At 30.8% G+C, this 14362-nt stretch overlaps 1 protein-coding gene across 1 annotated transcript; it reads left to right on the forward strand.

Moving 5' to 3' along the window:
- Positions 1 to 1762: 1762 nt before the first annotated feature.
- LOC148210471 (FCS-Like Zinc finger 2-like) lies at positions 1763 to 2781 on the forward strand. The gene is made up of 2 exons (XM_088126345.1): positions 1763 to 1990; positions 2176 to 2781. Exons 1-2 carry the CDS (start codon positions 1863 to 1865, stop codon positions 2375 to 2377), a joined length of 330 nt encoding a protein of 109 aa, XP_087982471.1. The 5' UTR covers positions 1763 to 1862; the 3' UTR covers positions 2378 to 2781.
- Positions 2782 to 14362: the final 11581 nt, after the last annotated feature.

Here is a 14362-nt window from a genome sequence, read left to right on the forward strand (position 1 = left end):
TGTTTCTGGTGCTGCGGTTTGCCGTGCACGTGCGACGGGCAAGCGCTGGAACGCTGCCCGACAGACACGGGCAGAGGAGTGGGGCCCAGTGGACAACGACCTCGGAGGTGGTGCCAAGAGTTCCATGCTTCGTTGTTGCTGTCGGCTTCTGATTGGACCGTGGGGCCCAGTATCTAGTCAGCAAGAATAATGATTTCTTCGCTTTTTCTAAAAACAAATATCAAAATATTCCGAATATTAAATTCTGGCGGGACCTGGGCCCCTTGACTTCCAGAGAAATTATGATGCCGTTAACGAATTGTCGTTTTTGCCCCTGGACATTGCACTTAATTACTGATACTGCCCCCTTCTGCATCTGGATCAGGATTGACTGACTGTCAGAGAAGAAACTAGATTTTGTACCGCTTGTTGTTTTTTTTTCTCTGAGAAGCCCCCGGATTTTAACTAAACCCTATTTTCACCCCCCAATAAAATAAAAATAAAAATAAGCTTCTAGCAATTTCCATAATTTTTGGAAATTGTCACATAATTCTCAATCTCGCCTTGTCATTATCCCATCCTCTCTAGCTTATTAATATCCTCATCAAGGTTACACTTTTTTTTTCTTGTATTATTTCAGCCTCCATCTTATCTGCCCACTTCGGTTTTTTTTTTTTTTGGAAAAATATTTGGCTTCTTAACCACGATGACTAAATATTGTCCTCACCAACATCTAAAAATTGACAACTCATTGTTTTTTATAAAAAAATCATTATTTTTGTATTTACCTCTCTTAATTGGCAAATATTTAGTGGCGGTCAGAACAAAATTTCTTCTTGCTATTAAGGAGCCAAGCATTTTCCTTTTTTATATGCATAATACTTAGGTGATTATTGGTCATTCTCATCTTTTATTTTTAGGGACTACCATTAAAGTCATTTTCATAGTTTATTTTAGCTGGCTAACACTAAAATTTTAACGAACCATCTTCTATTTTATAGAATTTAAAATTGTCAAAATTTTATTTGTGGTTTGCACCCTAGTACCTTTTTCTTTAAGCACACTCTCTTAGTTTCATCAAACCCTTGTCTTCAAATTTTGACTGTCAAGTTCTCTTAGTTACAATTTATTTGCACGATACTTCTCTGAGGTAGGATCACTTTTCCTTAATCTTAGTTTCATATATTTATTGTCGATTTAAGAATTTTCCTAACTAACTTGTGCATGGATAAAATATAAACCTTTATTCTTACCCTAATAATTGAAATTACACATCAATGACATTTTTATATGTTTATAGGTTGGATGAAGATATCTAGAGTGAAATGATATTTTCGTAACTTCACCGTACATTTGATCTTTTATATTTTTATAATTTTTTCATTAATATCCATCGAGATCAAGATTATAATGTTAGAGCGTAAATAACATGAAAAAGTGTGATGGACTAATTATTAGACAAAGGAAGGACTAAAAATTAATTTTGTTTGTCCCTTCCTTTTTAAGAAATAGATGCATGCACTGTGCCAATAGATTAACTCCATGGAATCTTAGATAAACGCCACTTGGATTTTAATCAAGTACAATGACTTTCTTTAATCAAAATTTTTAACATGTTCCAGTACTTCGCACCCCACGATAACTTCCGTCCCCGAGCCAATCAGCTTCCTCCACGCTAGACAGTTCTCAGCTTATTGACGAGTTCACGGAGCTCCCGTGGGTCCGCGAAGCAGGTGATCACTCCTCACCGATTCAGGCGACTATAAAACGCTCCGAGATCTCCGATCTTTCTCCCACACTCGGCGCTCGCTCGCTCACTCAGTTTACCCAATCGATCGAACTAGAACTCGAACTTCGAATTCTCTTCTTCTCTCGCCATCGTCATGAGGACCGGAATGCGACACCACAGCGGCGGCGGCGGCGATGATCACCGGGGGGAATCTCATTTCCTCCAAGCTTGTTTCCTCTGCCGGAGGCCGCTCGGATTCAACAGAGACATTTTCATGTATAGGTGAGTGTGTGTGTGTGTGTGTGTGTGTGTGTGTGTGTGTGGTGTGTGTGTGTGTGTGTGTGTGTGTGTGTGTGTGTGTTTGATTTCAACATTTTGTGATTGCGATTCGAATTTCTAGGTTTTTGGATGAATTATTAGTGCGAGAATTACTGACGGAATTTTCTCTGAATTGGATTGGATCTCAGAGGAAACACGCCGTTCTGTAGCAAAGAGTGCCGGCAGGAACAGATTGAGATCGACGAAGCGCAGGAGAAGAGCTGGAGAATCTCTTCTTCGTCTTCGTCGTCGTCGGCGGCGGCGGCGGCGTCTTCGACTGCGAACAGCGCGCACAAAACGACGGCGTCTAGCAAGAAAAGCGTACGGACAGACACAGTTGCAGTAGCGTGAATTTCAATAACGAGAGGAAAAAAATGGGGGAAAACGAAAGAAGGAACCCTAGAATTTTTCGTGGGAGTAAAAATCGATATTCGGTGGGGAAAAAAGAACAAAGAAACTGCCAGAAGGAAAAGATTTTTTGGATTCACTGCAAATTCCGGAGGAGATTGCGTCTTTTGACAGATGGAAAAAGCTTCAGATCTCTTCAGGAAGCAGACGCCATACAGAATCGTTCTGCCTTCGATCTTCCTCTCTGTTCTTACTTTTTTTTTTTTTTTTTTTGCTTACAAAGAATTGAAGATTACTCTGTCACCAATTCTGTGGAAAAGAAATTGATTATCTGCCATGGAAATTAGTTGAAAAATTTTACGAAATTATAGCTTAGAACATTATCAAACCGCAGACATTATTGCAAATAGTTGAATTGTAATTTTTTTTTTCCTTGTGGAATTTGTCGTTTTTGAGCCGTGGGTAAAATTTGATAACCGCCGCATTGAATTCTGTGGTTTTTATTTAGCGTTCTTTTTCTGACATTATTTTTCAAAGGGAACATATATATATTGCAACACTATTTTTATTTGTACTAAAAAGAAAAAAAAAACAGTTATTTTTATTTTTTTAAGAAAAATACGCGTCATCGAGACAGGTAATACAGGGTCTAATTTGTAAATTGCAACTGTCCGTTTTTTTTTTCTTTTAACTTTTTTGACAACTACGTGTAGATGTAGATGACGAGTTTTTTGTTTTTTTTTTCTTCCTTCACGAGAATGTTATTTCTACCTGATTTCACGAATCTATTGACTGAAAAATATTAAATTAAAATTACAATCAAAATATAATTTTTATTAGGTTGATATAAAATATTAATAAATTAATTTTATTATTATGATATTTAATAATAGTGAAATTCTATTTTAACAACTTTAGTGATATTAATTAATAATAACATGATGAAAATAAGATTAATAAGATTGATGAAATTATAAATGGAGAAGGAAATATGTGGGTCCTTGAAATAAATAATGAAAATTGATAGGAGGAGGGATTTTTCCGTCCGTAAAATCTATTACTATGCGAAAGCCACGTAATTGACATATATTTATAATCTTATGAGTTCTTATTTAAAAAAGAAAAGAAGTGTGAGTTCGATCTCTCACTTTTCCATTTTTACTAAAAAAAATCTTAATGCAATTAAACACCAATTAATTTTATTCCTGCATTATGTTATATTTGATTCTTATCCCAACTGGTTTTTTTATTCCTGCATTATGTTATATTTGATTCTTATCCCAACTGGTTTTTTGTTTTCTAAGAATGGAAACGTTTTGAATAATTAGTTTGTTTGTTAAATGTTAACAAAATTAAATATATTGAGTAGTTTATTATTATTATTATTATTTTGAGAAAGGCACTAGTTTTAAGAGTTATATATATATATATATTTTTTTTTTTTTTGAAAGAAATATTTCATATATAAGTGTCTCTCTTAGTTTCATTTAAAAGTCAGGATGGAAAGTTAGAAAAGCTCTTGAAGCAATTCTATGAACAACTTGATTAACATCTCTATGCATAAACTGGAATTAGATAGGAGAGAAGTTCGAAACCAGATTCAATCTTGTCTTGAGTCGCATGCTTTCAATAATAGACAAAAGCTCTGCCACGAGAGGTCCATAGTACATCTCACAAACCTCTCATGGCAGAGCTTTAAGAGTTTTAATAAATAGATTTAGGTGCACTTTCTGTTTGGTCCCACGCGACTTCTTATGATCAGATTTTACAATCTTCCTTCACATCTCAGAGCCCTCTTTTCTTTTTTTAATTATTTTCTCACATTAAAAAAAATTATATCATAAGAGACTCACCTACTATATATAATATATAGGTGATTTATGATATCTTAATCAATAAGTTAGGTTCAAATTCAAATTTGGCATTCTCTTAGGTAAGTTAACTTTGATCATTTTCAATTTTACCTTTTATATATAGTAAATTCTCAATATTAAAGAAACAAATTTTAATGATGGATAGTTTGGATTTCCATGTATCAAATATTATCTGGATCTTACATTCGAAGTAATGGTGCATATCATCGATTGCTCAGCATCAGTTTTGGGCTTAAACTGACATCGACAGCTGACCAACAAATCGGTTTTTATTCATAGAAGACTGACTACATCGTTGGTTGGTCGATTTTGGTTGAAATTGAAAACGTAAGGTTAAGCTAATTTTAACCAGATAAAAAGAGTGAAAACCTCGTGAGATGGATAAAAACATAAAGCTTACGAGGGCGAAGAGACAGGGGAATGAGAGGCTTGACGAGAGAAAGGAAGATGAAGATGGAGGTGAAAGAAGAAATAAGGGGACTTAGGGAGGCAAATTTAAAAAATATAACAAAAAGTTATTTACTATACCACCTGCTAGATTTTTCAATGTATTTTTGTTGAAACAGAATGTAATTCACTGGACAATGTATCGATTTGTATTTATCTTTTAAAATAAACTAGAAGTCGTTTGGTTCAATTAGAAACTAATTTTCCGACTAAACCAATCATTTTTTAGTTTTACAAAAACCGACACTGACTAAACCATTCATCAAATTGACCGACCGATCTTCGGTCGGTTTGATTCATTGGGACTGATTTTTTAGAAACATATAAAATGAATAGGAAAACTAAAAAAAAATGTTTACAAGTACGGGACAAAGGTTGTTTTTGGACAACGTTGGGCTCAGCCAATTCTTAGTTCTAAATTCAATGTTCATAACTTCATCTATCTTTGGAGAGAAAAAATAAAATTAAACAAAAAACACAACAAAGTATGACATGACTCATCAGCTGTCGGTCTTGTCGGTTAGCGTAGGAGCTTTGTTTTCCCTCTAAAATGAGAACGACATGTCGGCTTTGTAAGCAGACTACGTATTAATGTTACAAAGTTAAGGCTGGTTTGGACATGTTTCCATAATCCATTCGTTGCTGCACTCATTGGACTTTACGTACATTGACCGAATACATATCGTCTTCGGTCCCGAACTAACTCGTATCGATTGGGTCGATCCATCAAGCAGAGGTGTCCATTTTCCTCGCGGGAACAGACTAACCCTGCTCTAAATAGAGGCACGAAATCTCTGCTCTACCTATATATAGATATATATAAACTCTAATATTGTTGGACTTAGATGAAATACTATATTATTTTTATGGGACGGTTTAAACATTTTTCTTTTAGAATTATATATTTAATTGGAGAAATTAAAATGATAATAATTAGAATGGAGGAAGGAGATCGAAATGGGGGAGTCCCTATTTCTGCACCACCCCGTGAACATTCCTATTATCAAGTTGAATCGATTCAACTAACGAACCTAGTCCATGATAATAATATACAATAAAAAAAATTTGTCAATTGCTGTTAAGTTAAAGATATTATTTTTCTAAATTGAATTTGAGTTCGTGTTAGTTGTTCTGTATTTTTGGATAATCTTTTTTTTTTTTAACTCTTAGGTTAAAGGCATATTTGAAAATTAGATGTAGTTCAACTTAACAAATTATGAAACTTGATAAAATTAATAGAGATGAAAATAGACATTTTAAAAATGCAGTGATTAAAATGAATCAAAGTTAAAAGTATTTGAACCGACCAAAATAGTATCTCAACTTTCTTTCTTTTTTTAATAAGTATCCAACTAGTTTTGCCAAACCGAGCATAGCTCAAGTGGTTAAGGCATCTATCTCCTAATTAAGAAAATCGAGCATAACTTTTGGTCAAAGATAGGTTCCTTACCACTCGAACTATACTCCTGATTAACTACCTTTTAAGAAAGGGAAAAAAATAAAAAGAATATATATCATAAATTTATTTCTTTTGAAAATTCCTTGTAATCTGCCATCTGGTTCGGGCCCATGACTCAAAAGCCCATATCCCAAAGCCCAAAAAAAAAGTTTTTCGCAATCATATCCTCGCAGCCAAACAGAACCTAACGTCATGATTAAGAAAACTTTATAAATTCAATAGAAAAATAAAAGAAAACAAAACAAAAGAAGCAATTCCATTTTCAGAAAGTTTACAGACAATTTCCTGTAATAGTAATAGTAATATGTATATATACAGTAAGTATTTAGGCAAAACATAGACAATGGTCCCTTTGGAAAACTTTCAATTTTGTTCTATAAAGGACCAATTTGGTTTCAATTATTAAAAAAAATCTCAATTAAGTTATTTGTAAAAAATGTGAGAAATTTGTTAAGAAAAAATAAAAATTATATCATCCCACTATTGTTTTATCAATGTATTCTACTATTCTTTTATCAACTCGTTTATTAGAGAAGGTCGTTACAATATGACCGACAATTTTAAATCGTTAGGTCTATGAGAGAAAAATCACAAAAATACATTCAATCTATATCTAGTAGTTATTAAAATGTGGGAACATTTTCGAATCTACATTCGACGAGGTATTATGTGGCACTTGGCAGCCACTTTATGGTAGCTTCGTTCATTATTTTTAGCCACTTAGATGTTATTTGGTACATAAGACAATCAACTCGTTTATCTTCAAAATCAAACTCACTCGTCAAAAAATCTATCTTTTTAAACGACATTTCCATGTGGTCCCATATATGTTCATAGAATAATAATTTAATGGGGCATAAGGCTTTTTTTTTTTAACAAATTTTTATAAAAAAAAAACAACATTATGAGGACCTAATGGAGAGTTTTCAATACCTTGAATGTTAAATTGAGAAATTTAAAATAGTAAGGATTAAACTGGGAATTGTCTTATTGACTAGGACCATTTGGTACAATTGGACTTAATTTTATTTTATTATTTAAATTCTATTAATATTTTTTTCAGTTCAATACTTATTGGACGAGGGACCAAACTATAGAATTATAATAGATGTCTCATTCACTTGAACTAAGTTCGGAATGATTTATTTTTAAAATAAAAAAACGTTGGAGTTCGTCAGATTTATTTAATCACCAAATTGGCAAACTTTAAATAGCTTCTATTTTATTGTTAAACTTTTAATTAGTATTCTTAGTGTATAGGTTAATATTGATAAGATGGTAAATAAAATAGATGATGACAGTATATATTTATTAGATAATTGTTTATTAATTCAACATCAAGTGATCTACAAATAAAATAAAATAAAAGTAAATAATTGAATATCATTAAGTGACACGATCTATATAAAAAATTTAACACGTACGTTGCATATGTTACTTTATTTTGCTTAGATATACTTTTTTCATGTCATTTCGCTTGCCACATCGTATTAAATCTACCAATTTTGACTCCAACATGCTCCATTGGTTTGTTTTTAATATGATTAAAATGTTAGTTTGGTCCCGATAATTTCTGTTTTGATTCATTTTGGTATTTGTATGTTTAAAATATTTATTTTGGTCTACATACTTTTAACTTTAGTTCATTTTAGTCTCTATATTTTCAAAATATTCATTTTGGTCTCTATGCTTTTAAAAATGATCATTGAAGTCCCTCAATTTTAATTTTATTTTTATTTTTTCTTATGCAATTTCAATATGACACTATGATCAATATATTTCTTAAAATGTAAACGTTACTTTATACTAAAGAGTTTCTGTTATGTATAAAATTTATTTTAAAATTTTGCAACGAGGGATTTAAAATGATCGCTTCTGAAAAGTATAGAGACTAAAATGAATCAAAGTTAAAAGTACAATGATCAAAATGAAGATTTTCAAATTACATGACTAATGAACCAATGCTGAAAGTACATGGACCAAAATGATATTTTAACCTTTTTAACATTAAATCGTACGGAAAGATTAATGAATTTAGATATAAGAATATTTTATTTTCTTCATTAAAAATTTTAGAGGATAAAAAAAAGTTTTTGTTTATACATTTTTTCTTCAATAAAAAAGAGGCCGTTATCAAAAGTAATTGTGTTTTAATTTATAAAAAGTGAAGAACCGAGGAGCAAAAAATATATATATCAATAAGATCAAATATAGGTTTCAAAGTTTCAAAGATTAAATAATTTAACATTTTATTTTATTTATAAAAAATCAATGGCTCTTTAGAAAAAAAAAATCAAATTGCCATAGGTCGGAAACAAATAGAAGACAAAAATCGAGCTATAGGTCGGAGCTCTTACCAAAATTGTCAAAGCTACAAGGCAGAACATGGAATGCTATGTACTTATCTGTTAGTAGCCATTCCCCGAATACGTAGAACCATTGGACCTTCCAGAAAAAGGATGCTTGATAACTACCCCAGTCCCAGGTCGGGTGCAGGAGTAGTTCCTAGATTCTACTTTAGATACACTCTTAAGGATGTGAATGTCGAGCATCTGGTTGATTGTGAGCAGCTCAGTGCGATACAAGTCCTAACGTTCCCTACGTTCACACTCCATCTGCCACGAGTAGTAGCACTTGTACAGCATGCCCCACCTGTTGGGAGTAAGCTGAGCTGGTTCTAGGGTAACCTCACTAAGGAATTCTTGAGCAAAAGCTGGCAATGGAAGACACACAACGAACTCGAAAATCCTCAGGTAAAACTCGACGTGTCTAGTTGGTGGTTCCTCCAACATCTCACCTCGCTCAGGATATCTAATACCTATGCAACTTGGAATCTCGTACTTAGCTCTAATGAAATCCAACCAGCCCCACCTACCGAGCATAGATGGATAGTCGATACTCCTAAGGATATTCCTGGCCTCTAAGAATCAACACAAGATATAAGTTAGAATAGCTCGACAACAAGCTACTACACCTACCGTTCCTCGAGCTATGCCTTCAACTGTCTATCCTAGACATGTCTACACAAGCAACTAAAAAGAAGGCTAAAGAAAATTGACCTTTAGAGGGGAGTGACCTGCAACTCAGATCAGCGCGAGAGCAAAAAGGTTTGAAAGCATGAAAAATGAAGACATGGGGTGCGCTATATATAGGATTCCATAAGCAATCTTGGTCGTCCACGTAATCACCATTGAACGGTCCAAATCGTATCTCGAAGCACGGAAAAACCATGCATGTGCATTGCCTTATTAGAATGACGTTCCACATTATGTCAAAACGGTTGAAAACACCTGAGCTCGCACCCCCCGCAGTTCGATATTCAAACTATTTTCTAACTCTTCTATGTCAAACCGTAGCTCGACTTTGGCAGGGAGGGGGCCAATATTGGTGGCAAAATCAGAATCACCTACTCAGTTTGGAGTCATCATAAGGTAGAAAACGAATCCTCTGTACCCGCCAACTTGATCCATGTCAAGCTGAGATGGACATACTATATCAATCGACCTGAGGAATCCGACTTCATGTTCGACCACCGACCTAAGGGCCTAATAGCTGTAACCGCTGGTCGAAACGGCTCCAACGACTTTGTCTCTCTCGCCTGCCTATAAAAGGGACATTTCGCCTCATGACTCAGGTACGCAATTCCTCTGAGAACGATTTGATATAACTCGAGCTCACACTAACTTGAGCGTCGAAGTATTTGTTCCTCATGCAGGTTTCATCAAAATCGAGCCCCGTAGCTCGTTCCTGTTAGCTCGTGAACTGACTGTGAGTTCGGCAGAAAAACAACATCGACAAAGAAGATTAAATATACGTTATAAAGTTTCAAAGATTAAATAATTTAATTTAACCGTTCTCAAAAAAAAATTAATTTAACATTTTATTTTATTTATAAACAATCAATGGATCTTTCGAAAAAAAAAATCAATGGCAGAATTGTTAGCCGCCTGCAACCACATTAATCATGATCCAATAATAATTTTCTCAAAAAAAAAAAAAAAGCAACCATTTATTTGTATTAACGTGAAAGAAAATTATTGTTTGAATAAATGAAAATAATGGCGGCGCGTGGCGGCGCGTGGCGGTGTGCGTTATTTGGCTTTTTTATGTTTCTCTTCGGTGCCGATATAACCTAGGTCGGTGGCACTAATTAGGGACTATTTAAAGTATCTAATTACAGATTTTTTCTAAAAATAGATTAAATTATAAAATTAGTCCCTGTAATTTTAAGTATTTCTATTTTGTCAAATGTAGTTTATACTTAATTTACTTTGGTTACTTATAATTTAAAAAAGTTTAAATTTAATCCTCACCAAGTTTCAAATTGATTCTTGTAATTTTAAAAGTTTCAATTTTGATTAAACCTCACAAAATTCCAACTCTCGTTCTTTAGATAGTCAAGCTGTTATTGGCCAAGTGTATCATTTACGATCATTTAGGATAGTGGTAGCTCTATTCGGCTCTAAAATCTAATTAAATTAAGTAATATATTTAACAAAATAAAATATGAGCTCGTTTTCACGTTTTAATATAATAATGACTTAAAGATTAATTGTGAGGGTTGACTAAATCATATGAACCAAATTGAAACTAATGTCAAATTATATGGATTGAACTAAAACTTTTACAATTATAAATACCAAATTGAAATTATATCTGAATTATTAGGATCAAATTTGTAACCATTTTGAACTCATTGAATTGAGTTGAGTTAGTTCATAGACCATACTTATATTTAATAGATAAAAACTCGAATTTAGTACGAGTTCGATAAATATTTATTTAGATTTTTTAAATTTTCCATTGCTTTCATCAAAACATTTTCTTATTAAAATTGTTGTTGACTCGCTGATTTTAATCCAATATTTGAAAAATAATCAAATAGATGTTGGAGGAATTCATAATTTTATTATTTCGCAACAAGAAAATTTTAATAAATAATTATAATTAAGTTCAAATATTTCATGGTTAGTTGGTTGGAATCATCATCTAACTATAACAATTTAAATTTGATAAATTTATCCATAAATCAGATTATGTCTAAAATTTTCTTTTAATTATGTCTCCAAATGTTCTATTCAATTATTAAAAATTTTGGTCAAATTTATCTTCGAATTATATTAATCAAATATATTAAGTTTGTAAAATATATAATCCTAATAATTTAATAGAGTAAAAAAATAAAAAAATAAAAAATCTCCCAACCAATCTAGTTCATTAAAACTTTTAATGCCCATTTATTTCCCATTAAGTGAATTTGGAGATGGATATTATAATAGAATGATATGCTGTAAAAAAAAGTCGAATTGAAATATATTTTTCTATTTTAAAAGTGGAAAACTCATCAACCGAATAATTAATCAGAAAAATTTGTAGAAGGAAAAAAAAACAACAGAAAACATAAATAGTATTTTGTTGTTTTCCTTTGGTATTTTCTGAATTATTTTTTCACATTCAATTTTCCATGGTTTTAAAGTGTGATTTAATTGAGAAAGAAAATTATTTTTACTCATGAATTCTAACTTTAACCAAAAAAAAAAAAACCCTACAAAATGCTCAAAAGTGGCTAATTTAGTCTAAATCAAGTTCGCATAGAAATATATTTGATTAATGCACGAACATTAAGTAACGCTGTCTAAATTTACAATTATTTTCTAAAAGCTCTAATATCATTTTTGAACGTCAAAGCGTCAACAATAATTGACATATATCTACAACAAAGAGGTTATGGGTTCGATCCCCACTCCCACATGTTGTATTAAAAAAAATATATATCATTTTTGAATTGTATCAATCTGTACTAAATACGTTTCATAATCCATTGGACACATATCATAATATTTTTTTTAACATATTTTAAACGAATAATTTATTAAAAGGTAAAAGTTACAGTACTTTTGAAGTTCAAGATAAAAATTGCAACATTAACTTTTTAAGATATAATTAGATGAGATTGAAAGTTTACAAGTTAAAATTGGTGTTTTCCTTTTAATTTAAATGTGTTGCGACTTAAAAGCATGTAAATAAAAAAAAGTCAATAATTAAATTACAGCAATCAAATAAGTATATATTTTTGAATTAATTCTTACAATTAAACAACATAAAATAGTTTTATAATATTGGTCTGCGAACAATTTTATTAAAAAAATACATCAAAGCAAACACGTAATTTTTAATTGTCATTTTCTCCATCTATTAAAAAAAAAGATATTTATCTCCGAATTTTTTAAAATTTAGTTGTTAATATCTATTATTTGTACTAACCAAATAAATTATACATATTTCTCTGCAGCTAAGGGAGCGTGGCAGTGGAAAGGTATTAATAAAAAATTTTTTTTTAATTTAAATTGAAACTATTGCAACCGTCAAATCATTTTAAAAAACCTTTTATTTATTCACCTTTTGAGTTCAAAAAATTTAGTTGGTAATTACTTGGGTTAAATATTGGATGATAATTTAATGAAAAAAATTATTAATATAACATTATTTTCATTTATGTCTCTTCCATCTCAATGGGAAAGTAAATTTGATAGAAAAAACTTAATTTCGTGATATTTTATAAGGCTGAATCAGTTCGATTAATTTAACTATTAAATTTTATAAAAATAATATAAAATAATTAATTGGTCGAATTTGGATCACTGTATTAAGTTTATGTCTACGTATCGATATTTTTATATGTCAATGCATTCAACGTTACTACAAAGGTTAATCATTGTCTCCATAATATATATACAAATTTTGATAAAATAAATAAAATATCAATAAAATGAAACTGACGGTAATGTTAATATTAATAACTTAAACGTCATGTTACTTCAAATATTTGTTATGACTTTTTTAAAAATAAAAATTTCATGAATATCCAATAAGAATTATCAATTCGGGATCTTTAAATGGGTGTAAAGTAGAGAAAGTTAATAAGATGATAAGAACAATATATCTAAATATTAAATTTTTTGGGTAAATAAAAAAGAAAATCCATGCGACAGGGCGAAAGTTTACAACACTATAAATTCACTGGTTAAAATGATTAAATTAGAAATTGACAATTAACAATTACAATTGCAAGAAATCATATGGTTTTAGACAAAAATGTTACAAATTTTAATTAAAGCCTACAAACCTAATACAATGTCACATGATTTTTTCCTACAATCAAAGTAATGATTAAATAACGATAATAGTGTATATATTAGGATCTATCTTTCGTAATAACTTAAAATATTTTTTTGTCTTAAAAAAAAAGAAAAATATTTTTAAAAGATTTAAACATAACTCAACTGGTTTAATTATGTAAAGACATGAGTTTAAATCTTCACCCTTATATGTTCTGTTAAAAAATACTTCAAATATTTTACAAAAGTATGATAATGGCCAAATATGAGTTTAAGTTATACGGGCCATCACATGTAGTTCAAAATTTTACAAGTTTGTTTGTTGTTTTTTTTTTTTTGCAACTAAATGTAGTTAGGCCAGAACTAACATGAACATATAGTCCGAGATTCAAATTTCCACCTCTACATGTTCTCGAACCAAAAAAATAGCTAAATTACAAAAAATGTTGCCATTTATTTAAAAAATATAACAATTGTTTCAAAAGTTTCCATAACCATCAACATTTCATAAACATTTAAAAAATACGTTTAAGCAAACTTTAAATATTTTGAACAAAAAAATTGAAATGACAAATCAATGTGGAACATTACAAGCTGGCCTCAATTAAGTTTACAAAAATAGTAAATATGAAATAAGCTTATTTTATTTTATTTTTATAGAGGGAATTATGGCAAAATTAAATCTGAAAATAAAGCAAAGGTAGAATAAGCGTCCACATTAATTCCAAATCCAACCATATGAATATTTTGTTCAAAATATTAGCATACTTTCCTTAAAGGTTATCTCACGATATTTATGAAATAATAGTAATAAATCGAAATTTTTGAAAGGAAAGAGATATTTTTGAAACGAATGGAAGAATTGGATTAGAGTAATATGGTTAGAGATTAGTCGAGATAAGTATAAACTACTCAACCTTTGCAATTTTCACACACATATATATATATATAAAGAAATAAATATGGAAAAGAAAATATTTAGAGATTAGGAAAATATTAGGAATTGGAAGAGAGAGAGAATGAAAAGTAAGACTCGTTCGATCTGCGATCTCCTAAAAAATCTACCTCTTTTGACCCATCTTACCAGTCA

The sequence above is a fragment of the Momordica charantia genome (assembly GCF_013281855.1).
Source record: "Momordica charantia cultivar OHB3-1 chromosome 7 unlocalized genomic scaffold, Mcharantia_2.0 BLBB01000007.1, whole genome shotgun sequence".
Classification (NCBI taxonomy): domain Eukaryota; kingdom Viridiplantae; phylum Streptophyta; class Magnoliopsida; order Cucurbitales; family Cucurbitaceae; genus Momordica; species Momordica charantia.

Excerpts from the sequence above, each read along its gene's own strand:
- LOC148210471 (XM_088126345.1), top strand. The coding sequence starts at position 1,863 with ATGAGGACCGGAATGCGACACCACAGCGGCGGCGGCGGCGATGATCAC. Across the intron at positions 1,991-2,175 it reads AGAGACATTTTCATGTATAG|AGGAAACACGCCGTTCTGTA; the intron begins GTGAGTGTGTGT and ends ATTGGATCTCAG.